Below are 26,734 nucleotides of genomic sequence, written 5' to 3'. Positions count from 1 at the left end.
GCTGAAATGATTTTGCTAAAACTTGATATCGAGATTCGATACCCAACATCTGCAACAACGATGTCATTATTGTATGACAGTTGTGTCTGCTTCGTTTGAGTCCTCACATTATCATATACCATCTTTCAATTTTTACCAATTGAAACTCAGACCCCCATATAAACATACCGCATACCACCCACATACCGCATCACATCGCATCACCTTGTCAATAATACATCTAACATCAAGGAAAGAACGTCTGCCATTTTTATGGATTGTTTTGATCTTTTGTCAATGCGCAATTCAATTCTATTCAATATTTCACCTTATGCATCCATCATCCATCATCCTCAGTCCCAAAATGATCGTAATAATTTCTTGGGAATGAAGGTTACAATAAGCCTTTCTCATCCGGCAAGGCGGGACGACGATCACAAACGATATAGGAGACAGAGTTAAACTTTTGAATCCTCATTGGGTAGACTTTTAACAATATGATGACGCTTTGTTATACTATGTGAAACCTTTTTTTTGGATATCAGTCTCTATTTTATCTGTTTTCCTTTCTTTTGCTGGTCTTTTTTTTATTTTTAGGTGCGTTAGGGTAAGCCCCATATTTTGGTTCACGATTCAAAGACTTCCAAACAAGTATAGGAAAACCGGTGCGACATTGTTAGTGCGAAATATTGGACGGTTCTAACCTTCCGCATTCCGTGATTTTACATTCTTCTGCCTTGCCACTCAAAGAAGTTATTGGTTTAGGATAAACTTTTTATCTTCACACTAAGTGCGGGCGACATTTGTAAAAACGATTCACCTGGTATGGATAATATAATAATGGTATTGATATTTTGCAAACGAAACGGGTAAGTAGTACACAAAGACCGTTTGGTCGGCGATATCATTGTCATTGATTCGGTTAATTAAGTGCCGAAGATTGCACCGAGTCGAAGGATGAAGGGGCGTCAAGATTTTTTGGCTCCTCACAAATTATAGATTTTGAATTCTCGATACTTCGACAGTGGGATTAAGTCACGAGATAGTCTATCAGTCTATCATCTCAAGATGCAAGATTCTCGTTCCCCTAATCTGAATCGATATCTATCTATCTGTCTGTCGTGCACAAATCCATACGTATACTTTGTGGGGGACTGATTCCCACTCAAGCCACTATTGTTTACATTCCAGTCTAACATCTCTATCCCTTCCGATTTGCTCATGCATTGAACTCCTTTCCCACTTATCTTCCTAATGTTCTCTCCTTTTTCACGGTATGTGCTGGAGACACTGCCGCCCGGATCTACAAATATCCCGGTATTAGCGCATTGGGTACGTTACATCGAGCCAGTAAGTCAGCAAGCCACAATCTATTGAGGTAAGCCTCAATACTACCTTATTTGCACTTCGAGATTCCTGGGTAATGGGGGTTGGAGGTGAGATGAAATCTTTTCCCTCTCGTACTGTGACATTTCTACTGCTCTCATGCCGCTGGTAATGTGATGTGATGTGATGTGATGTACTAACTCTAGTACATTACTATGTTTCTGTACACGCAATGCACTCACTCATTCACTTTCACCAAAGACTAACGATTTAGGGACCGCCTTTTCCCCACAAAAATCTACTTTCTCCATCAACCAATGAAATGCAAGAGGAGAAGAATCTCCTTGTTTGCACTTGTATGTGTGTGTTGCTTAAACATCACACTGGAGAAGTTTGGAGGGAAGTAACTTTATCTGGCCCTGGCAGTGTAAAAACTAATGATGCGAGGTTGTCCAGATTGAAACGGCGGGGTGGCGGGGTGGCGGAAATCTGTATGTTGACTAACTATGTAGCGGTTTCCAAGAAGGCACCAGGTAGAAAATGAGATTCAGTAGCTAGATTATTTTAGAATTATCATTACACATTTTTTTCAAGAGCTTTAGGCCATCTGCCCACAAAACATCGATAGGAATAAACCCATTGTCTGAGTAGTAAATGTCAAGCAGGGATGCTAATAGAACAGAGCGTGAACGACCTAGGCATTTTCCTTGACAATGCTTCGTACTGCTTGCAACAAAGTTTGAGCCATGACTCGCCCATTCGTTAGCGGCTGTTAAGTTGGCGTTAGCCGCAATGATTGTATCTTTTTTCTTGTTGATTAGAAACGGCCACTATTGAATTGAGAGAGCCCTGGCCAATGGGTGTGGGGACGGATCAGTGGAAGCCGGAAAATGAGGCGTTTCGAGGACGGGAAAATGGCGAATTAGATGGGGGTGGACGAGCGACGAGCGAACCGTGATAGTAGTAACCATGGGGTGAAAATTGAGTTTGAGGGGGTACATGTTAGGATTGTGTAAGGACAACTGGTAATTAGTAATTGGTAAAGAAAAAACATGCGGGGGTTCCTCGAAATCCTAACTCGGATGAATGGATAGATAGTACTATCGAATCGAATCGATATAACCTGAAGAGGCCGAACCACTACTCTGGATCGGTATTCCACCAGCATACTCCCACCCTTCACATCTGCTAATTGGCTATATAATATCAATCTCCTTCTGGTCCGGTAACAAATGGAAATAACCCAGCCATCAGTCTACCCTTTCGCGGGGCAACCTCTTTCCCAATACAGTAATGCGCAGATCCAACTTTATCTAAATATGGAGCTGGGGATATGTCTTCTGCCCACCCTGCAGATACAATTTTACGAATTAGATCAAGACTCGAGAGGTCATAGCTATCTTTTACTAGGTACAGAGACACGGCACGGCAGTTGAGTCGAGACTCTACACTGACTGGACTGTCTTTTTGTTATCATTCATTATTCTTTGTTCAAGATTCAGCTAGTAAAGTGTATTTTCGTTCAGAACAACTATTGTCATCATTACAATCCAGTTTTGTAAAATCTCTACTCCTATCTGAACTCGAATATATCAACCTAACTTTCGAACCAAGATTGTGCTAAGATTACAACATGTCAACATACATCTCCCAGGATATTTCCCGTACCATGCAACAGCGTATTGGACAATTCCCAAAATCAACATGGTAATCTCATTCACACCTGCATGCATGCCTGCACGCACGCACGCACAACGATGCTGTTGTCAATTTAAAGGATTTGCCCTATCCTTGGGCTCATCATTGCAGCTACAAAAAAATTTCCGAATCCCAAGGGCCAGCACCCCTTTTGCATCTATCCCATGTCAAAGCCAGCTCCAGCGTGAACGCCAGCGACAACGCCGAGTATGAAGTTATGAAGATCAACACATTTCCTGGGTCCTGGCCCTGGTCCAGGTCGTCCTAATGTAGTCTCTTTATCAGATGCCTGTCATCCTGGCCCCATTCTTTACTGTTCCTAAAATCCTCCTTTCCTTTCTTGCTATTCATTCATTTGCTTGTTTAGTTCCATAGTGTAGGATAGCGTCTCCATTTCGATCCCAAAAGTCCAAATGCCGAAGAGTGTGCGCACTGCTAATATGAAGATGGGGGCCTCAGCTTCTCCCTTTTCCACCCAATCTTTCCCATAAAGAAAATGCATCCCTGCTCCCAAGACCAAATTAAGATTACCGATTTTGTTTCATCAGTTTCTTTGGGTCATACTGGGAAACTGTGGGTATCGAGCTCTCCGCCTTTCTTGCTTGGGAAGTTGGCATTATATTATTTCTCCTATACTAATGATTGCGAGAGTAAGCGTGAGCAGAAAAGACGTGCGAAAGGTTAGCCACGAGTCGTTTTACAGAGTAGTCGTTAATCGCTCAGCGGCTGAGCGACTCGTGGCTTCAGCCGTGCGGTTTTAGCTTAGTTTCCCCCATATTTTCCGGATGCCTTATTGTAGGTTTCCTTTGGGCATGTATCAAGGATTGAAAGAAGAAAAGAGTAATGTCTCACCCCCTTGTTCCTGTTGACACTTTGCCGGAAATGGTGAGATTGATGTCGATCTCTCTCTTTTGGAAATGCAAGTGGATTACAGAAGGGATGTCGATGAAGCTTAATGGATGTTGTACCGAAGATTCCGCCGACCCATGTGTCCTTTGTATGCTTGCTTGGTATTGTGTTTGTGATGAGATGACCTCGTGACTACGAGACATGTTGTAACCTGCGAGGTTGAGGTTATCAGTGCTGTCATATGATATTTTCGTACCCGGTGTGGTGGTTTTTGATTGATGTGTGATTGCATATCAGCACTCCACACGCCTGTGGATATTCGTTCTCATTGCCCATGTGGACACCAGCATATCAATTTATTTAGTTGGGGTCTTTAATGCACTCCGTATAGATCGTACAGGCGTGGGTAGCAGGAGAGGAGAGATGCGATGTGCATGTAGGATAAGTGGACCGGGTTCCAGACAACTCACGTTGCAACCTCGCCGACCACAAGTCACTCTTACAGGGGAGATACGAAATCTTCACACGGTTGACTGCGAGGCTAGATTGATGTACGGTATGGTATGGGTGTGAATCTGTGATGGAGAAGCTGCATACCTAGCAATTGCTTCATGATGAGAAAACAAACGTTCTCATGGCCAGTGCGTGAGACTCCAGTTTGGTTTCCGCCTTGGGAAATTACATTACTTCACATTTTGTTTGTTAAATCCCTTGGTTATGTTGTGCAAAGCTGTTTTAGTCCTAGTCAGCAAATTTCATCAATGGTGGGATGGAGGTGAAGCTCTTCATTTCCTCATTTGAAATTTTCGCTTCCAAATTAAGGATGAAAAGCTTCTAGAAGGTTTATGGAATGAGATGAGCAATTTCCAAACTGGAACTTACAAGCCTCTGGTGGGGCTCATGAAATTGAACTTCTGAAGTTATTCTCTGTGAAGTTTGAGCGCAGTATTCCCGATGATTCATCGGTGCAGCGATAATAAAGTTTCTATTTCAAAATTCATTGGGAGGATAGTGGATATCCTGATTGTTGGGAGGCTACGATGTCATCCCTATTTGTTGTCTCTTAGATGTTGGATTAGGTGGGTATAACAAGGCGTTTGGGTCAATCTTTACAGAATTAGGTGAGGGCGTGTGACAGGTATATGAGCAAGTTTACGAGTTTATGGTTTGGTGAGAGGTGATAGATAGTCTGTTGTCACCGTCATTGCTATTTGCTACTTGCTATTTGCGCTCGTGCCTCTATCCATTCTTGATCTGAGTTTACCCCCCTTGAGTTACTGCTCAAAGCGATTCATACCTCATCATATAAACTACATCACATTAAGCCATGATCACCTCAGTCGTCCCGTTCTGAGCTCACTTGCATCTTGACTGTATTTCGGACTTTACCCACGCCTTGAGCCTCCTTGAGCAGATGGATGATCTCTACTCTCACAGATTTCATAACTAATATTCAAATTTGTTTCCGGAGAGAAAGATAAGTTGAAGAAGAATGTGTCCATTGTTAGGGTACTTTTGTGTCCTCCAAGAAGACAAGTTAAATAAACTGTTAGTTCTCTGCATAGTAGATTCTTCCGTCGATGCGTCTATCTTTCCAAGAAGGGGCAAAGAGTTGCTGTGTGCATAGAGCACTTCATGACATATCACACACTTCTTCCCATTCTAATAGATAGATAGATATAACATGTCATTCCTTGGAAAGCTGTAAGAGACATCTACCACGTAGAGCCGTCAAATCATTACCACAATTGGCACAGCATTTCTCCCGTCTACTTCATGCCCTAAAGTTCATCGCTGGCCAATCCTGCTATGAGCCAGAGTTGAAATGTGAGGCAAGATGACGCGTATATATCTATCTTCCTGAGATCACCCCAACCGCCGTTAGTTTCAGAGTATTTATTTGGTGTTATTTTGAATCTTGATTATTAAAATCGTTATAATTATATACTCCAAAAGTGCAATGGATAAAGCATTGTAATAGTCCGCACCGCGCTGATGAGAAGTACGGGATATCCTGACTGTATTGTCACATTTCAATTTTCTTTTCCAACTTTTATGTGTTCTTTTGTATTATTTACATCCATATATTGCTCAATACAAATAGCTGATATCTGCTACATCGCAATCAAGTATCTCTCTCTCCCCGTCTTAAAAGTTGAGAATTCGAAATTGAGAGCAATTCCGCAGACAAACATCATTTAATCTTCCGTTAGATATAGCAAGAATACCTTACTTGACGTTGATGATGTGGAATGAGTTGAAAACAAGACCAGGTCCAGATCTCTCCAGTTTCTTTACTTCGTTTTCTTCACTTCACCAATTACCCATTTCAATTTGAGGAGTTCGAAAATCTAGCTGTAATATAGTATATTAACAAGATATAAATACTTACCCTTCCTACTCTTTAATTTATGTCCTATCTTACCCATATCAATGAGTAAATACCTATCTATCCACCTACCTGTCTATGCACCTACCCACTACAAAGCCTCTCTCACCCCCCAAAAACCTCTCTCACCCCCCTTCCCTACCCCTTTCCATCCCCAGTCAACCACTACCTAAAACCATCATTTCGAATCCTCAAACCCTCACACTCTCACATCTTACATCCTATACTCTGATTACAAAACCATCAAACCATCTTTTAATAATTCCTTAATTATTTGAATTTTTTTTCCTTCTATAAATTAAATGTATTACAGTAATATACAGTGCTTCAATATCAGCCATCGTATTACTAATTCACACTACTCCCATCACTGATTATGATAGGACATGAATATGAGGAAATTGTTTTGTATTTTTTCTTTGCATTTTGCATAGCTGTTTTGAATCAAAAACCACCTAACCACCAACCCACTCATCAAATCATATCATAAGCCCGCCTCTTCCCCAACAAACAAAACAATCCTGTATGCCCCTAGATGTGACATCACCCTCCACAATTCTCATCTAGCATTCTCATCTATCAAACATTTTTTCTAGCCTTGCCCACTTCTATGACCTAGTTTCCCCTTGTCACGAACTAATCAAACCTCCTCTCATCCCCATCAGTTATCACAACGCCTTAACAATAGTCCTCTCATCAAAAAGATCTCTCAGCAGCCCTTGCCTACAAGCCTCCCAATCCGTTGCTCCCATACCATACGTACTTTTCAAAAGCGAAAATGCTCAATTGGCTAAAGAATGGTCTCAAAACCTTCGCCACCAATTCGTCTTTCCTCTCCCAAGTTCCTTCATCATTAATTCCAAATCCACCTTTCATTCTTCCCATAGAGGCCTCCTCATAGAATATTTACCTGCCTGTGAAACTGCAACTGAAGAGGATTCTTGTAATGCAGCTGTATTGGTGGTTGCCGCTAAACCCAATTCTTCACTCAATTCGTCGACTAAAGAAACGGGTCGGAATGAAGAGGGTCGATAGACGGCATCAATAGTGTCGGTTATGAAAAGCCATTCGTGTAATTGAAAATCGTCGGGTGCAATACAGAGTAAAGTGTCTAGTAACTTACATGCTTGTAGGATAGAGTAATTGTTATAAGTGTCAGAAGGGGTACTATGATCAGGTGCTACAACCGATGAGATGGCAACGTGGAGTTCGGCGTTAATTATGGGCCAGAGGGTTGCGAGATGAATAGCCGAAGTCTTGAGAACGAGAGCACGGAGAAGAAGATAGATATCTGCGCGAGTAGTTGAGGAAGGAGAGGATGTTGTAGTTGCGGAAAGTAGTTCAACAATCTTCTCTTGAATAAGAGGAAGGTCAGTCACGAAATTATCGTCCATGGTGGCTAGAACTAGGGTAGCTATTCGGCGGAGATTGAGTTGAGATTTTCTATCCGCCTCAAAGCGCGCTGATGTTGCTCCTACACCAAACACAATACCAGCTGTAGAAGGAGCGACTAGTCGTGACAAAAATTCTGGCATTCGTTCTTTGTCGCTCAAGGTCCATTGCCTGAGTAATGGCAGCCAATCACTTTCAACGAGATTGATGTTATTTGCGAAGAAGCGAGAATCGTTGAATGCGTCACCAAGATCCTTTCGCCATGATTTTTGCGTGTTAGGAAGCCTGGAAAGCTGATATAGTAGTTCTAAAGTACTCTTAGAAACATTATCTGGAAAGGATCTGGACTTAAATGTTGGTCCAATGACACTCGATGAGATGGTATTCGCCGCATTCAGTATTCGATCATTTTCGACAAGCACTTTAGGTAGATTTGGCGCAATAGATGCTAGAATCCTAACGACATCGTCGGACCTTGGTGAAGAACGAGATGAAGAAGACCGCTGATCGAACTCTGTCAGCTTCTCTACACTTTCAGAGAATCCCATAGGTCTAGTAGTGAACATTGCAGTAAGTAGTCGGAGGAATAGATCCTGGCTCAAGTTAGTTCTTATCACATCAATCATTGATCCCTACTTACTCCCAATTCTCTTCGCATTCGACGCTGCTCTCCAAAATTGGTATTGTCAACCTTCACACCTAAAATGGCGGCAAATTCCAGAAGACTAGGGAGCGTTTGTCGATGTGGAAATGGATTTGCCAATAGATCTTTGAGAAAAGTCATACAATCCACCCAAATTTCATCCATGGCATCATCCTCTAACGATCTTGCATATTCCACTAAAAATGTCACCAAGTCTGTATCGCTCAACGGGGATGTCAAAGTCGACTTCCTTGATGGATCCAGGGCATTTGGGTTCGTCCGACTATAAATAGCATTGAAAATTGCAGGAATTGTATGCTTTGGTCTTGAGCCGTCAAGAACATGAAGAAGATTGAAGATAATAATAGGTCGTGGGTCGTTATCATTGGAAGACTTTTTCCCAATTTCAACCAATGTCTCCAAGCATTCTAGTGCCTCAGCTGTGAAAAGATGTTCAAGAAGTCTTCGGGCGCGGTTCCGCATGCGCAGAGAGGTGTAATTGAAGGATGCAGTGGATTCACTATCCTGAGCTCCATCTTGGCCACCCCATGACCAAATGAGGAAGCAAATTCGAACAGCATCTTGGAATGAGAGCAGTACAGTCAGCCGGTTATTGGCAGTTATGCTTCTTGCTTGTGGTGTCTCCGAGTTGAAGACGCCGGAGACCATGTTTCCAAAAAATCCTTGTGGTTGATCGGGACTTTTGGCAATAGGTGCCTTCGTCTCATCTTTCAGTAATCGGTCATGCCCCTTCGCAAGCACAAACTCAAGTCCGTTGAGGAGAGATATCAACGTGGATTCAGGAGCCGCAAAGCCCTCAGACGCCATACCAGGCTCCTTAAATGTGGTTTGGAGATTAGTAAAAGTTTGTTCAATCTGTGCGCAAAGAGTTCCGACTAGTGGTATAAGGATTTGGAAAATTGTTTCGGAATAGAATGGTAGACATTCCGTCAAAAAGCTGACCCAACTATCCAGAACCGGCCTACTCGAAGCAGCCTCAAACCCTGCCTGCAAGCACTTCACTAGTGACGGTGGCGGAGGAGGTAAGAAGGGTCCTGTGTGTTCACCCTGGTCAATTCCGAGTGAAGAAACGGACGCGTTGTCATGGTGAGTCATAGTGGAGGTCATAGTGGTAGAGCGCTTTTTGAGAGTAGGCGACGGTGGTGGGGGGTTGATAACGGGTCGAATCTTTAAAGCAGCATAGACCACATCGAGGAGCAGAACCTGAATGAAGGGATCGGCACCAGTTAAAGAGTGGCTTAGTCTCTGGATCAAAACATGCTCCAACTGCAGCTCGCCTAACGATAAAGAGTATGGGCTCAATAAAATTTGATGTAGGAGAGTTAGAGCAGTACGATGGAACTGATGGATATGTGGTTTTCGTTCCGAGTTGTCCGGTTCATAGGTCCCCGATATTGCTTGCAAGCACACATGTAGAAAGAATTCCAAGAGCGTAATTTCTTCATCCCGACCAGCTATAATATTGTCAGCACAGGAACAATAAATAATGAACAAAACTTACTGATTTGAAATAGAGAGCGATGAGATCTGTCTGTAGAAATGCTATTATGAGCAAGTGCCGCCCAAGTAGTATCCGAAGACCATCGCAATACATTAGACAGTGTTTGGAGATGATACAGACATTGATCTAGGTCATCTTCATCTGTATAGATACGCATGTTGTGATGCGCCGTGGTCCCAGCATCTTCAAAATTTGTGTAAAGAAAACTATAGCTCGAGAACTTTGCGACAAAAATATGAAATAACCTATGTTACAGTCAGCAAAATTTCTATTGTGGTACCAAAACTACACATACCTGTCAATACCAACGAGACTCTGCAGCCAAATTCTGACGGTCATGAAAAGTTGCGTTCGTTCATCAACAAGCGCATCAAGTAAAAGGAAGAGAGGTCTCGCAAGCATAACTTCATAATTGCCAATACCAGAAAGTCGAGGTATACTCTTGATATCATTGTTCGAGCTTCTACGGTCAAGGTGACCGACATTATCTTGTAGAGAATGGGTCCACAAAATGCTAAAGCTCCGCCCATGATCAGCATCCCGAGACGCATATGTGCCATTTAAGTCATACTCTATCATTAAATTACATATCGAGGCTTCAATGTCGTGGTTATCGAGTGTGAGTGTTGTCTGTAATTGCCAAAGACTTCGAACGGTCTCGACATGGTACTTCGGATGAGTAGCAGAAAGATATGACCAAGCTAAGCGAACGAGAGGATCTACTAGACTGGATAGCTGTGGCAATGAGATGTAATGATTTGAGTAAAGACTCGTACAAAGAGACATGATAGACGTGAATGCAATGAATGGAAGTTGAGATGGTATGCTCAATTTGCTTTGCATAGACTTTAGCAGTCCCGAGACATCAAGGCTCCTAACCTTGGGCAGTTTAGCGAGTAGCATGACAAGGAGCCTGGTCTTAGCGCCAGCATCAGCACTTGACACTGAACTTGACAAACTCTCGTTAGCTATGCTACCACTTTCGCGGACGAGCAATTCGCTTAGATCACGAGCTGAGAATGGTGGGGGAAATGCATCTAAATTCCCTTGCTCTTGAACATAGAATGTTTTCATATTACGTATTATTTCGGTATTCGAGAGGTGTCTGAATTCGTCGTCATCATGTTTGGCCATTGACTGGCCAGTGGGAGGCCGCAGTTGAAAGGCCCGTTCTGGAATAAGATCGCTTAAATCCATAACAAGGTTTAAGGCTAATCTTTCAACTTCACTCGCGACACCGACCGTTTCTGCGCGCTCCTGCGTCCTTTCCTTAGCATCTTCCAGTATACTTAATATTGTCAAAGTTGCTAATGGAGCGTGTATCAGCAGCATTTCTTCTTCTCGTACATTGAAGTGGTTGATTATAAAGGTAACGAGGGACAATTTATCAATCTGCTCCTCGGTTGATAGCTTTCCAGGAGCCAATGCTTGTGCAATCAGCCCAACAATTTCACCCCAAATCAGACCACTTTCGACCCCATCAAAAAAGACGCTAGCACTTCGAAGAACTTCGGCAAAGTCGGCTTTGTTCGCTGCCTTACTCTTATACTCTCTGACGCTAGTGACAACAGATAGGAATATGTCCGGAACGACAAGTCCACCAATCTCCCATCGGTCCATTAAAGAAAGACATATCCGGAACGGTCGGGCCTTTTCAATAGGGTTGATAGCCTCCCGTCGGATTAATTTAAGCAAAGCTTGCGTAAGTGGATGAAGACCATAATTCTCGAAGTATTGTGTCCTTGAAGAAGCGTGTAACCCGAGATGATCTCCAGTAAGCGATGTTGGGGATTCTGGACCATTCTCGTTGTCATGACCAGCTGGCTCAGGTCCTAAAAGCCACGTCCATAGACGTCGATTCAAGCTCATATCACGTCGAGTCACAACCCCTGCCGCGGCGCTGACAAGAAGCTCGAGGTCTTCTGGTTTGACTCGCTGTTGTAAAACATTCGAATGTAGAGGTAAATGAGTGACAAGGAGATCTAAAAATCCACGCTGAATTAAGATTTGCTCATCACCTAAGCCAGCAGCAAAACATCGTAAAAGCAAGCCAGGCTCAGGAGAAGTAACAATTTCAGCCAATTGAGATTGATTCGTAGTCACATCATTATGAGGCCCATTGGATGATGAAGTGCTTTGCTCGGAAAGCGACTGCCCGAGTGTCGGGAGATTGCGATTGAGATAGGCCAATGCTCCCAATCGACGACCATTACTCGTTATTGCAGCGAGAAAGAAGCACTGCCAGAAATATTCGTCCCCACTACTGTGATTTTGCCCCAAATCTTCAGTGCCAGAAGGTCTGACAGCATGTTTGAAACCATCAAGTAACTTCAATGTGCGTTCAAACTCATCACTATTTTCCTCCTCAAGACCAGGCAGTAAAGCAAGGATAATTGCCTTCAAAGCTGGTCGTAGTGATCGTCCATCAACCCTGAGTATATGCTTTTCTAGAAGTTCAAGGAATGGCCCTCTCACAGAAAGGGATGCAAATGACAAAGTGGTAGACAACCCCGGTAGGTAAAGGGGTAAATCTTTAGACAATTCATCTGTTCCGATCATTGAAAAGATATATCCATAAACTTCAAGAGCTTTTTGGTGTACACCTGAAGGTAGTGAAGGATTTAAACATTGAGCAAGACGTTTTGCGACAATTGCTTTAGACGGGACAGCAGCTATATTGGTAGGATGGGCTTGTAACGACTATAAATATTGTCTCAGTATATTCCTTTTATTCACATTCTTAAGACCACACACCTTCAATAGCCTCCCCAAAAAAGAAATGTAATCCGCCCATTCCTGTAAGGCTGTGTCAAACAGCGAGAGTGAACGATCGACACCAGATGCATATCTGCGGAATGCTTTGTCTTTGTTCGGAAGTTCGTCTGTTAAATAGTCAGTTCTGCCATGTAAAATATAAGAGATGGGAGCTCTACCTCCACCTAACTGGTTCCTCCATTTTCTTGAAACTGGTGATGCTCTTCCTGAGCTCGCAGGAGATACCGACTTACGGCCAGAGCTGGGCTCAAGGGCCATGATTCTTGTGGCACTTCACAAAAATAGATTCAGAGATGATTTGCATCTTTTGATTGTTGTTGTTCGCATTCAATTCATGAATTCATGACGTACGCGTGGCTTCTTTCAACTGAGTTGTGCTGGTGAAATTCCCAAGGCTGACAGGTTGTCGCTAATTCTTCAGTGGCTCCAGCCCCGCGTGCATAAAACCACAGCCTTAAAATATCCTTGTAATATCGAGAGGTCCATGAGAACTCACTCCCATTCCTGCAATTTGCTAGGTCATCATTGTAAGTACAGCATAAGGAATGTGCTGTAACGAAAAGGTTTCAAAATTATTGTGAGTTTGCCATTAGTTAAAACATCCCTTCCCCCGCAGGGACCTCATGGGAGTTTCTCCTGACCTCTCGGATGCAGCTCCCCATGAACGAGCACTTGCAACAAATGAGGGATCCCCGTCTGCGAAAGCGACGGTCAATGATGTTGCGACTGATGCGATGAACGGCGAAGATGAATCTCAGGCCCAGAAGGGCATCAATAATGATGTCCCCGAAAATGTCATGAAGAAGACTCTCGACATGGAAGCCTCCGAGGTTGTCACAGCCAAAGATGATCTCTCAGATGATGATACAGAGGAGCGAAGGCCGCCTTTGCCGCCCAGACCTTCATTGTCCCAAGTCGCAGAACATCCAAAAACCTCAGGGGGTCCAATGCGACCGGCATTGCAGTCTAAACCTACCACGGCATTATCGTCAGTCGAGATACAGACGTTATCGTTTCCCGATGGCACCAGAGGTACTTTCTCTACGCCAGTTAGTCGATCAGCATCAGAAGCAAACCCTGGGCATGGTACCACTTCATCGGTTTCCTCAACAAGCAAGAAAAAAAGTCTGGAAGGAAGTGACAACGATGATAATGCCAGCCTTATGAGCTGTGCGCCAACCTTGAAAGCAAATGGAGACCTTGCAAGTCTACTTGACGATGGACTTAATGCGCAGAGCCCGGCATGGGTATTATTAAATTCACAGGCAGATCATGGGGAACAAATTGATGAGACAGTGGAATTTGAGGATATCTCTCTTACAAACTTCGATCGTGAATTCGATGAAATAGGGGAAGTTGATAGCAAGGGTGGAAACGAAGAGGAACTACTCATACAATGGAAGTCAAAACTCAAGCATTATTTGATTCTCTCTTCCGCTGGAAAACCCATATATAGTCGGCACGGAGATCAAAATCTCATCAATGGCTATATTGGAATCATTCAAACAATTATATCATTCTTCGAGGGTTCAAAAGATCCTTTAACGGGATTTACTGCAGGTCGTACAAGATTTGTTATCTCAACTGACGGACCTCTATACTTTGTTGCTATCAGCAAACTTGGCGAAAGCGATGCTCAGTTGAAAGGCCAGCTTGAGGCTCTATATATGCAAATCCTATCAACCTTGACTCTACCAACTCTTACACATTTGTTTTCGAATCGACCGAATACAGACCTCCGCAGACCTCTGGAGGGAACTGAATCATTACTATCATCACTTGCAGACACTTTTACTAAAGGCTCCCCATCTGCTTTATTATCTGCATTAGAATGTTTAAAATTGCGAAAATCACAACGACATGTTATAAACAATACGCTTCTAAAGGCACGAACTGACAAGCTTCTTTACGGGTTGATAGTAGCCGGTGGTAGGCTTGTGAGTGTGATACGTCCTAAGCGGCATTCATTACATCCTAGTGACCTCCAACTCATATTCAATATGCTCTTCGAAGCTGGCGGGGTCCGAGGTGGAGGTGGCGAGAATTGGATTCCTCTATGTCTCCCAGGATTTAATAATAGGGGATACCTCTATATGTACGTGAGCTTTTTGAGCGTGGAAAAAGGCGAACGTGTTAAAAATAATAACTCTGAGAACAAGAAAGGCAAAACGGAAGATGAAGTTGCAGTGCTTCTCATAAGCGCTGACAAGGAAAGCTTTTTCGAGCTTAAACAAATGCGTGATGATGTGGTTGATCAGCTGGAAAAGAATGGAAGTATGAATATCATCAAAGCTGCCGTTCGCCAAGGACGTCCAAAGACAACTGATATTGTTCCTGGAACACCGTTACGGCATTTCCTATACAAGTCACGAGCAAACGTTCAATTCACGATGCCGTCATTCGATCCATATTATAACACTCTTGTCAATCGTCGAAGGTAAGATCAAATTTCTCATTTACAGCTATTAAACATTAAGCGATAGTCTTCTCCGATAACTATAAAGTATCTGTTAGGGGTATATCGTTATCCCACGAATTATCAAGCCTCATAGAAAGCCACAAAATCTAACACCAATACTCAGTCTCATGAACCGATACCAAAACCTCCACTCCGCAACACACAAAAAGCACTCCCACCTCAAAGTCCTCCACTGTGTCTCTCGGGACAGTATCTCCCTCGCTTGGACAACCCCCCAGTTTGAATTCTATTGCGTAGCAGGTCCTAATGCTTCACGCGCTGGCTTGGCTCAAGGAGCCAATAAAATAATCCAATGGGTCAAGCGTGAAGAAGAACGTGTGTTTATTGTTGGTGGCGCCGTCTTTTAAGGGCCCATTCAAGGTACACGACTTGGCACCCTAGCTTTGGCTTTGGCTTTGGCTGCTGCTTTGGCTTTTGCTTCGGCCTCGAGATTCTTTCCAGCCTGCACAAACTCATCTAATTGGCTTGAGGCAATTTTTTTATAATCACTGTATTCGTCTTTAATCTAAAAGAAGAAGCAAACGAATTAGTCTCTTTTGCGCAAACCCTAATGTACCTAAATAGAACATGAATTACAAAACTTACATCATCAAGAACACTATTAGGGTACTTCTTTTTGTGCTCAATACTTCTCTTTTGTCTCTCCTCTTTCCTCTCCCTCTCCAATCGTTCGGATTCACCTTCAACTCCCTCCGCCCCTACGGCCCCAAGAGTATTCTTCCTGAAACCAGGGAATGTCCACCGCCTCTTTACACTTATTTCCTCCTTTCCTCCTATATTTTTAGGTCGCTTAGCTTGACCATCACTTTTGCTCCTCTGCTTCACACCCTTTTTCTCTTTGTCCTGTCCCTCATCATTACCCATCTCTTTCGGGTCCCATTTAACCGTATTGAATTGCACCGAATCGCTTGGTGATCCATCATTCGCCTTTCCTTTTCCTATCCCTATTCCTCTCCAAAGATTTCTCCAGATACTCCTCTTCCCCCCTTTCTCACCATCAGCCAGCTCAAAAACCTCTTCTGTGTACTCGCTAGAAACTGGATTCGGTGTATCGGGTCCTTCGACCATCCGCTTGATATCTCTATCTATACTCCGTTGAAAGGATTTTTCATTTTCTTGACTGCTTCCATTTCTTCCGCTACTTCCTTCTCCAACTCCACTCCCTTCTCCACTTCCTTCTCGATCTCCACTCCCTTCTCCATCTCCAACTCCACCACCTCCATCTCTACCTCCATCTTCATAACCAACCCCAAACTCCCGATCCACAGATATTCCGCCTTCCGGAGACGGTGGCGGTGTAATAAGACCTCCATATCCAACCCTTCTATTAGTATCCACGACTGTTCGAGGAGAAATAGCTTCAAAATACGCCGGAGGAGTAAGAGGATCAGTAGTAGAGTTTATCTTTGCATTTGCGAGTGAGGTGTCGAGTTCTGGCAGATCTTTATTTGGGGGTTTGCTTTTGTTTTTCTTGGACCAGGAGATTGATCGCCAGATGCTTGTTTGGTTTGCCATTTTGGTGGTGTGTGGATGTGATTGTGGTTGTGATTGTGGTGTTGTGGTTTGTGGGCTTGGTAGGTTGAGATTGTTTAGTGAGATATTGTGAGAATAGTGGTAGAGTGGTAGAGAATAGATAAAAGTAAAATATATATTTCTTTTGAATGTATATCGTAAAGAAATAGACAGATATGATATGATATGGCTGATATATAAATACCAATAAGGTATCAATAAATATATAGATACGAGAATGCTACAGTAGTAAACAGTAGATGAAAACACAATACTGCAATTGACTGCTAATATATCTGATATCTCCGTACTAAGATATTATCAGATAGATGAATAGATAGATAGATATGCAAAATTAAAATATAAAGAAGAGAAGGAATACAGATATTAGAGTGATAGATAGAACACAAGATATAGTATACATACAACCACCGCTTTAGAACCTTTAAATTATAACCTCCAAGCTTCCAACCTCCAGACTTCCAAACTAATCCCTAAACCTGCCTATTTTCCAACTTCCAACCTTCCAAGTCCCGAATCTAACTTCTAAACCTCACTAACTATCAATGATCATCCTCAATTCCAGACCACCACACACACACACGCGAGTCATCGACATCATACTATATCATCACAACTTAAATTTAAATTTAAACTTAATCCCTCGCTCCATCTCCCGCTACCTCTCCGAAATGCTTTCCGTAAACTCTTTCTAAACTCAGTCTAACCCCGCCTCTTCGTCCCTCCCTCAGTCTTCAACCCCTAATCTCCAACTACCGAACTAATCAAATAGTTCAAAATCAATAATCAACCTCTAACCCAGTATCCAACCAACTAACCAACTAATCCCAATCCCAATCCCTATTCCCATCCCCATACATGATTTCGACTCATCCCATAAAATCCAAAGCACAAACTCCCCATAACCCCACACCCATCCCCTCGATAATCCATCAATTCCTCAATCCCCCATCCCCTGAACAATCCATCCATTCCTCAATCCCAAAAAAGATATATGCACCCAAGATACAAAAAATTTCCATTAATAAAAACAGACAATCTTTACGTCTCTACCCACCAGACCATATCTACCTAGTACCTACCCACCAAACACATACACGACTCAGTAAGCACATCAAAACACACTCCTCCCTCTCCATCCCCCCACCCCTCCCTAACCCCCCTAACCCCCCAAACACCCCTCTACCCCTCTACCCCTCCCTCGAAAAAACCTCCAACAACCAACCCCCACGATCCACCCTAACCCACCCACGCAAGCAAAAACATGACTAGCCACCTACCAATCCAACCAAAAAAAAAAAAAAAACACCAGACAGAACCAAGATACAGACAGATATAAAGTTTCAACGGTTTGCAGATCATTAATCGGTAATAACTGTCGATTAAGCCCATCTTTAATCTCTAGTTTAAAATTTTAATAGTATTATTAGTAAGATAATTAGCTTCAACAAAACGGTGTCAAAGTCCGGCCCAAATAAACTTCGAATTTAGGAATCTAGACTCAAATAGAGTCTTACCCCTCTTCACTAATTTGTAGTCCATAGCTCCGACATATCATATCACAAACCAAGAATTTTTTTGATGCAGGGTCTTGGAATATATAAAAATCATTAACATTATTCTTTGATTTCAGTCTAGGTTGGCTTTCATGGAGCTAACACTCCAACTCCACCCATACAAATCTCAGCCCTACCCTACACACCCAAACGCCAGAAGCAAGAAAATGAAACGGTTAGCCCAGTGTCTTCCACGGAAAGCAATTGAAAAATTGTATGACAAGCTCAATACAAGTGTTAAAAGTTAAAGATCAACATATTAAGACACTGTGCCATTTCAGATTACTATGCACTCGCCCTTGATCTCTCATTGCCAGTATTGGCTGTACTTCGTAATTTGACACGAGCGGAGATAGCAGCACGTGCTCCACGAAACCATTCAGACACCTTTGCTCGTAGTCGATGTGCATGCAACTTATGCTCGGACCGTCGCGGATTAGGTGATTCTACGAAGCTGGCTCTCGTGGCATTGAGATCAGCGACAGATTTAGCAGCTAGAGGTGATTGGCCAACACCTCCACTTTGATCTCTCCAAACTATGTCGTCACAAGAATATGATCCATTTCGAGCTACGTATGGCACACCAACGCGAGCTCGGAAGTTGGAAATTCTTTTTCGTAAACCATGACCCCCGTTGCGATGAGAGCTGTCGTCGGAGAAAAAGCTTCGTGCATCCGAGGGGCTCGGTAAATTCCCAGATGGTCCACTATGAGGAATGCCAAGATCCAAGCGAGGAGGCACGTTTAGTGATAGTTGACTTGGCATCATTTCAGCGCCATCTTCAAGTTGCTGATCACTGTTCGTGCTGGGTCTTCGTGAATGGAGATGTTTACTAACTTGTCGGAAGATATTGTCAAACCCAGTGGTGGTGGGTGTGAATAAATCCTTCGGACATGGTATATTCAAATCATTATTGGATTGATCTCCAGAATCATTGTATACCCTTACAGTTCCAGATGGTTCTGAACCTGTAGCTCTAGTGAGTCTCAACTTGAGTTTGACTGGCTTAAGCTCCCCGCCTTGCTCTTTTTGAGTGTTTAATAGTGAAGTATTGTCTTGTAAATTAGCCCAAGAAGAAGCTTCCTCATGTTTGTTGGTACCAAGTTCCGAAGATGATGCCTTCTCTACAACAGGATTTCTAACCTTGAGCTTTAATTTCATAGGTGAAGAGCGAGGACCATGACTCTCTTTAATTGGCTCAACCTCCTGTTGTTTGGTCGGGCTGGGGATCAATTCGACTTGCTCTAATGAAATTTTGACATTTTCATTTTCCAAAGAGGGATACGTCTTCGATGCCTTGTTTGGCGATGAGACTACTACACCCTCTTCAACTGGTTTGAATTTTCCCTCAGGCAAAAGTTCTGAAAAATGGCACGGAATATTGGCGTCTGATATGGCGGACCTTCCAGGTACTGTCAACCCACGAATGGAAGAGTCGGGCAATTTGGGGAGAGACTTCATAAGCTGTGGCACGCTGTTCTTTAATTTTAATTCCCTTGCTGGTGAGATTGGTTTGGGTGCTAACATGGGAGACTCAGATCTAGGCATAATCTTGCTTGAGATCTGCTCACTGAGATTGTGAAGCTCAGATGACCTATAACTAGGCAATTTACCCTTTTCGAGTCGCTGCTCATAGACTTGGAGTCCATCTTTGAAACTTTCACAAGGAACCACGCTGTGAATGTAGTCTTTCTCTGATTTCTTGATTGGTGGCAAGGGGGCGCTGGTACGGTGCACCGAAGGAGTATCAAAGTAAGAGTCGCGAGGTAATGTTGGCGACATCATAGGTGTCCTCCGGATTCCAGGGGGATACCCACTACCGAAGGTGTTGGACCGACCAGGATCATCAGTAGGCATTAAATCGGCTAGTTCATCGAGACCAGTATCAATGGTGAAGATACCACTAGACGTAACTCTACTTACGTGCACAGAATTGAGTTTAGATACATCATCACATTTATCTGCATCCTTCGATGGTTGCTGAAGATCTGTACTGGGACGCTTCCTAGCATTTGAATGATCACTTTGGTTATTGGATTTGGAAATGATTCCTCTCGCAAGATCATCATTTGTGGTAATTTCTTGAGAACCATTTGTTGATGGGAAAGATGTGGGAGAAACTTCTATTTTTGTGGTTGGTAATGATGAAGACCGTTGTTGATGTCTGGTCTTTGCAATCATGCTGTTGACTGCCACAAGTGTGGTCTCAGCCTGGTTAGCTTCAATTTCGACAGAACCTGGTGTGATCTTGACTTCAAATGATGACGAAGGGAGTAGGCCAAAAGCCATAGACACCCGCGAGTTCAATTCTTGAGCATTGGAACCTAAGTTTGACATGTCGATTGAACTGCTGTCATTGGGGACATTATCTGATGACGCTGAGCTCTCCCCAATTTTACCATAAATACTAGATGCAGCTCGAATATGACCAACGCCGTTCGAAACTCCACTTGTACTCTCTGCACTGTTCTTCCTCGTCGGGTGTCTAATTATAGTTGATGCCGATGATGATGCACGGAGATGATGAGTATTGCTTCCATTGAGCCTAGATGGAAGACTATGGGCAAGAGGCAAAAGTGCTGAACTCAAAGGTCGATCTTCATGAATTGTTCTTTGCAGTTGAAATTGTGGTGGTGGCTCCAAGTTTGAGCGGTTTTGATTTTCAACTTCGAAGTCTTCGGTATAGTCATAGTACAAAGGTGATGGTTTTCCTGGGGTATTTGTTGCAGATTGGGACAAGGTCGTCGGAACGAAATTTGCCGTTGAGGCAAGGCTGAGTGTACTCCGCGCTGGAGATGTGTTGATCGAAGCTGGGCCGTTGCGGCGTTGCCAATCTGATCCCGTCATCCCATTACCTTGACGTAAGTTAGGACTTGGTGTACGTCTCTTCGGTGAAGGCTGGCTTAACAATGAAGGGGTTGATCGATTAGCCTCTGGTCGTAGTGACAATGGCGGTGGCACTCGTTTCTGTGCGTATAACGAAGCTGGCGAAGATACGTTGCGAACAGCTCCCTGCCGCACGATGTTAGCTAGAAAATAACTCGAAGTGTCTCGTAGTGAGAATCGGAAAGACTAACATAAGGGATCCGATCAATCTCGGCACGTCGACTATAGTCTACCCCACCACCATCAGTGAGGGCTGGAGAAGAGGGCCTGAATCCAGGTCGTCTCAAGCGTGTTGGGTATGCAAATGGAGATCGAGGCCGTTGGACAAGTACAGCTCCATCCTGCTGACTTCGCAGGCTTGCATATGACCTTTGATTAGAAAGAGTATATGCTGAATTGGATGCTGTCTGGGTCATTGAGTAAGATCGATAATCAGGGTCCTCAAAGCCTCTATTGCTTGAATTAATAGACTTGACGCTGGCGGAATCATACAGTGATTTCACACCCGAGGAACCTTTTCTTGTGTAGGATGGCAGTCGTCTTCTGTCATCAACCATTGGTACGCCATAAGGCAGGAAATTCGGCCGTGGCCTCTGCAGATCATTGTCTCTATAACCTCCATTACTGCGCCGTGGCAGTGTATTGGAAATTTGAGGTAGGCGTGAAGGCTTGATGGAGAATAAACCAATATCTCCTGTTTCGGTTGTAGTTTTCAGCATACCCTCAAAACCTTTTGGTAGTGCGGGCGGAGTGCTAGTATCTTGAAAGGTTCTGATCGAGGACCCATTGCGTATTGATACTTTGTCGATACTCGCTCTCGGTCGCAAAGGATTCATACCACTTGGGCCAATTGAACCATTACCAGCACTAATACCACTAAAATCCCTCTCACGACTCAATGGCTGTTTTCCTGGTGGAACTGTTGCCATTGTGGATGCATTTGATGTATGCTCGCTCACTTGGATATGATTAATGATGACTTGAAGATAACACTGAAGAAAGTAATTTTTCACTCTGGAGGAAGCCCAAAGAAATGGTATGCAGATATGAGTTTAAGGTTAAAAGAAGTGGCAGAAAGTGATTTGAAGCTGACCAAAATATAATCCCCAGCTTATGAGAATCTGTAGATCTACAGATGATGATGATGAGAAAAGAAGAAGAGGTAGTTGTAAGATAACATTTCTGACAAACAAAGTGGTGGAAGGACATTTGATGGTTGATGGAAGTCGGTACTGTTGTTAAAGTGAAATGAAAAGGGAAAGTGCATGGCTGGATACATGAGGGTGGATGAAATGCGTGATTACCCAATCGGGAAGGACTGATGGCGAGTACCTATTCTATGTAAGTCTAGCCACCTTCATTGTCCTCGAAGACTCCAAAAATTCCATATGAAGGAAGTATTGCTTGAGATCTATCATATCCATCACCTCATTACTAGAAGAGAAAAGAAAAACGATTATACTCTGGCAAGCCAGATTGATATTAGAATCTTCTTGATAGATAGCACCTACCCATCCACTTGAGCTCATGTTATATAAATCCTCCTACAAGCTGTTGATTTCATGTAGGTCGATAAGTTTGAATAAGATACCTAGTATCTCTGTTCAGTATTTTTCTAATCAATCTTTTAATACACTTGAATCTCCCTCCAGCCTGGCTGCCTTCATCATAATTATCTCATTGTACTTGTTTTGTACTCATTTTATGATATCATGTTGTAATGTTACCATGAAGAGTTTTTATTCCTTCAATTCAAGGAAAGGTCTGGCTCTCATCATCGTATTCGCCATGCACTTACAAATATGCTGACTCTGGTACACATACCATGATAAGTCAGTGTTATGGAAAAGAGATGAAATAAATCGAACTTTGGTAATTTGGAGGAGATTTTCCGTCCTACCATATATGGCTGTAAGTCTTACATCGACAGCTGTACCTGGCTGTACCTATGAGATTTACATAGGTTCACCACGACTAGAATTATTTTGCAACATTCTCATGAGATGATGATGTGCTATCCCCCAGATAGGTGTTAATATTTCTTCTGGGGTCAACAGCAATGGACAAAGCTGCTAGCCAACAGTGATGTTGTGATGGATTATGAACAGGCTATTGAACCACGCATCAGCATCTGCTATCAAGAACCACAATCCAATTATCAATAGTGAAGGACTGTACCTTTGTCTCAGATCACAACCAAAATCAATTGCCTGGCCCACTCAGGTATTTGCAGAGATGCAAATCAAGAGCCTCTGATGTTCATAGATTGGTAGGATTTTGAGAATCAATATGAAATAAATGTGAGATTATACATTTATATGTAAGTGGAGATGCAAATAGGAATAGGCTGAACTAATCCTTACCTTGACTGGTCAGCCTCCTACAAATGAGGTTGACTAACTTGTCAATGTCTATGACTTTTCAAGTATATTTTACACATCTGTTGCACGTAATCCACGTAGTTGTGTCAATTGCATAAACAACAAGTTCACAAGATGTTAAAATGTACCAATTTAATAGAGGAGAAGAGGTCATGGGATCAGGTATATTAAAATAAATCTCTCAAACTCAAAGCTGGAGATATCTTCAAGGAGTGGACAAGAGCTAACCTGCGCTGCGGATCAATATTTAAAGTTACCAACCAACATATTATCAAACTTGCGGGGTTGAAATAAGGGACCAGGTACATGGTGGATCTTTAATATACATTATGTATCCTCAGAATAACCCGATACATGTGTTGAGTAATACAAAAAGGATGATGATTTGTTGTCCTTTACTCCGTGTGTACTCAATTTTGGATTTCTAATAGTCACAATGATCCAGGCTAATATAGTATGTATGGGCTAAATTCAATCTTGGTATTCCAGAGGGGTCGTTCATTTACCTAGGTAGGTAGGTACGAGCAGTCCGCATAACATGAATTCTTCAGTACTCCGTATGTCCCTGTAGGTAGTTTTTATTATTAGTGGTACACAGTGGAAAGTAAAGACACGCTGTTATCTTTAATCATTAGCGAGAAGGCTGATAAATTCACGGTAGCCGAATCACCAAATCACTGAATAAAGGGAACACCTCTCCTCTTCCTCCTTATACAAATCCAACTCTCTCTCTCTCTCTCTTTTTAACACGACAATATCAAGACGTAAGTTTCAAATCATTTTGTAACTCCAACTTCCAGCAATCCCATTCAAATTGCACACTTCCGCACTTTCACATTGGCATTTCCATTAATACTTTGACTTATAGGTCCGTGAACAGAAACACCTTCAACATGCGTTATATCCAGTGTGTTGCATTGGCTTTTGCATCAGCTGCAATTGCTTCGGCTTCTGATGTAACTTCTCTTACCAAGGACACATTCCCAGATTTCGTCAAGGAGAATGACTTGGCCCTTTTAGAGTGTTAGTTTTCCCACGCAACGCATTTGCCACTTTGTCAACTACCAACTAACTCTCTCCGATCCTATAGTTTTCGCACCTTGGTGTGGTCACTGCAAAGCATTGGCACCTGAGTATGAAGAAGCTGCTACAACATTGAAGGAGAAGAAGATTGCCTTGGCCAAGGTTGATTGCACAGAAGAGGCCGACCTCTGCCAATCCTATGGCGTTGAAGGTTACCCAACTCTCAAGGTCTTCCGTGGCCCAGACAATGTCTCCCCATATTCTGGTGCAAGAAAAGCTCCAGCGTAAGCAGATGCATTGTAATTCAGGAATCTTTCATAGCTAACAATTATTTTAGGATCGTCTCATACATGACCAAACAATCCCTCCCAGCCGTCTCAGTCTTAACCAAGGACACATTGGAGGATTTCAAGACTGCCGACAAGGTAGTTTTAGTTGCATATTTTGATGCTGAAGACAAGGCCTCAAATGCTACTTTTAACTCTGTCGCAGAGAAGCTCCGTGACGACTATCTATTCGGTGCCAGCAATGATGCAGCTTTGGCAAAGGCCGAGGGTGTTAGCTTCCCATCCATCGTTCTTTACAAGTCGTTCGATGAGGGCAAGGCTATTTACCCAGATGCTTTCGAGCCCGAGGTTATTGAGAAGTTCGCAAAGACTGCATCTATCCCATTGATTGGTGAAGTTGGCCCAGAAACATACGCCGGATATATGGCCACTGGACTCCCGTTGGCATACATTTTCGCCGAAACTCCAGAGGAGAGAACTTCCCTCGCCGAGGCTCTTAAGCCAATTGCCGAGAAGCACCGTGGTGTAGTCAGCTTTGCAACCATCGACGCAAAGGCTTTCGGAGCTCACGCTGGTAACTTGAACCTCGAGGCTGATAAGTTCCCTGCTTTCGCTATCCAAAACACTGTCGACAACAAGAAATATCCTTTCGACCAAAAGACCGAGATCACTCACGCTACCATTAGCAAGTTCGTCCAACAATACGTTGACGGAAAAGTTGAGCCAAGTATCAAGTCTGAGCCAATCCCAGAAACGCAAGAAGGTCCAGTTCAAATCGTTGTAGCTCACAACTACGATGACATCGTTTTGGATGACAAGAAAGATGTTTTGATTGAATTCTACGCTCCATGGTGTGGACACTGCAAGGCTCTTGCACCAAAATACGATATCCTCGCTGGTCTTTACGCTGATGCTGGTCACACTGACAAGGTTACCATCGCTAAGGTTGATGCTACTCTCAACGATGTTCCAGATGAGATTCAAGGTTTCCCAACCATCAAATTGTACAAGGCTGGAGACAAGAAGAACCCAGTCACCTACAATGGCAGCCGTAGCATTGAGGATTTGATCAAGTTTGTTAAGGAGAACGGCAAACACGAGGTTGAAGTTACCTATGACGAGACCGCTGCTGCTTCCCCAGAGGCTGAGAAGCCCGTCGCTGAGTCTTTGGCCAAGCAAGCAGAGGCAGCTACTGAATCAGCAAAGAGCGCTGGTAAGGAGGCTAAGGAGACCGTCTCTAGCAAGGTTGCTGAGGCCACTGAGGCCGCAGGTGCTACTGAGGAGCACGACGAATTGTGATTTATTTTCGAAAAGAAAACTGGGGTTTCATCTCTACTGTCTATCGGGGTTGGATCTCCTGAAATTGTTAAACTCAATAATATCCAAGCAAAATGAGAAATATTTTATTAATTATTCAAAATTCACGCGTGATAAAATTGTTGTCTGAATCATGTAGATCTTTCTATTTTCCCTTCCCCAAAATAAATATGTAGACCTCGGGACTGTAAACAACCCCGCAATGATTCGTTTCCACTGAAAATTGTTCAAGCCTCAGGAAGGTTTGTGGCCGGGGAAAGCTCCAAACAAAGCTTGATCATCAACAAAACATACAACAAAGGCCGATTAAAGAACTTCACACCACCCTGTAACAAAGCATTGACGGCACTTTCGAACGTCTTATTATTGACACACTATCACACTTGACATCTACGCGTTCTACGATACAATATAAGAAAGATAGATATAATGGCATCGCGCATCTTCACACCCGCGAGCAGAGTGCTTCGCGCCCCGGTAATGGGAGTAGCTAGCAGAAACTTTTCGATGAGTGTTAGGAGAGCGACTCCTGTTACAGAAAATCCTTTGCCTGTTAGGAAACCAGTTGGCGCTTTTAGAGGAGGGTGAGTTTTTTTTTTTATGGTTTTTGGGAGGGGGAGTTGAGTGGAAGGGCGCTTTTGGGGTTTGTACGGCGGGATGGGATAGGGAGGGGAGTGGTTGTGAAGCGGAGGGAGATGA

General features: G+C 43.2%; 6 protein-coding genes across 6 annotated transcripts; 2 read left to right on the top strand and 4 right to left on the bottom strand.

The window, feature by feature from the left end:
* Positions 1–3,530: 3,530 nt before the first annotated feature.
* Positions 3,531–4,055, bottom strand: SS1G_02972 (predicted protein; the record flags this gene model as incomplete). Its single annotated transcript, XM_001596699.1, has 2 exons — positions 3,531–3,633; positions 3,856–4,055. 2 exons carry the CDS (start codon positions 4,053–4,055, stop codon positions 3,531–3,533), a joined length of 303 nt encoding a protein of 100 aa, XP_001596749.1.
* Positions 4,056–7,113: 3,058 nt separating this feature from the next.
* Positions 7,114–12,831, bottom strand: SS1G_02971 (hypothetical protein; the record flags this gene model as incomplete). The annotated part of the gene is made up of 6 exons (XM_001596698.1): positions 7,114–8,226; positions 8,274–9,751; positions 9,799–10,043; positions 10,094–10,312; positions 10,370–12,498; positions 12,553–12,831. 6 exons carry the CDS (start codon positions 12,829–12,831, stop codon positions 7,114–7,116), a joined length of 5,463 nt encoding a protein of 1,820 aa, XP_001596748.1.
* A 365-nt stretch (positions 12,832–13,196) lies between these two features.
* Positions 13,197–15,014, top strand: SS1G_02970 (hypothetical protein; the record flags this gene model as incomplete). The annotated part of the gene is made up of 1 exon (XM_001596697.1): positions 13,197–15,014. One exon carries the CDS (start codon positions 13,197–13,199, stop codon positions 15,012–15,014), a length of 1,818 nt encoding a protein of 605 aa, XP_001596747.1.
* Positions 15,015–15,407: 393 nt separating this feature from the next.
* SS1G_02969 (predicted protein) lies at positions 15,408–16,567 on the bottom strand (the record flags this gene model as incomplete). Its single annotated transcript, XM_001596696.1, has 2 exons — positions 15,408–15,557; positions 15,638–16,567. 2 exons carry the CDS (start codon positions 16,565–16,567, stop codon positions 15,408–15,410), a joined length of 1,080 nt encoding a protein of 359 aa, XP_001596746.1.
* Positions 16,568–18,426: 1,859 nt separating this feature from the next.
* On the bottom strand, positions 18,427–21,956 carry SS1G_02968 (hypothetical protein; the record flags this gene model as incomplete). The annotated part of the gene is made up of 3 exons (XM_001596695.1): positions 18,427–21,153; positions 21,219–21,256; positions 21,866–21,956. 3 exons carry the CDS (start codon positions 21,954–21,956, stop codon positions 18,427–18,429), a joined length of 2,856 nt encoding a protein of 951 aa, XP_001596745.1.
* A 2,345-nt stretch (positions 21,957–24,301) lies between these two features.
* Positions 24,302–26,017, top strand: SS1G_02967 (hypothetical protein; the record flags this gene model as incomplete). The annotated part of the gene is made up of 3 exons (XM_001596694.1): positions 24,302–24,431; positions 24,499–24,715; positions 24,769–26,017. 3 exons carry the CDS (start codon positions 24,302–24,304, stop codon positions 26,015–26,017), a joined length of 1,596 nt encoding a protein of 531 aa, XP_001596744.1.
* Positions 26,018–26,734: the final 717 nt, after the last annotated feature.

The sequence above is a fragment of the Sclerotinia sclerotiorum genome, genomic scaffold (assembly GCF_000146945.2).
Source record: "Sclerotinia sclerotiorum 1980 UF-70 scaffold_3 genomic scaffold, whole genome shotgun sequence".
Classification (NCBI taxonomy): Eukaryota; Fungi; Ascomycota; class Leotiomycetes; order Helotiales; family Sclerotiniaceae; genus Sclerotinia; species Sclerotinia sclerotiorum.
Note: the sequence above shows the minus strand (reverse complement) of the source record. Positions and strands in the feature narration are given on the sequence as shown.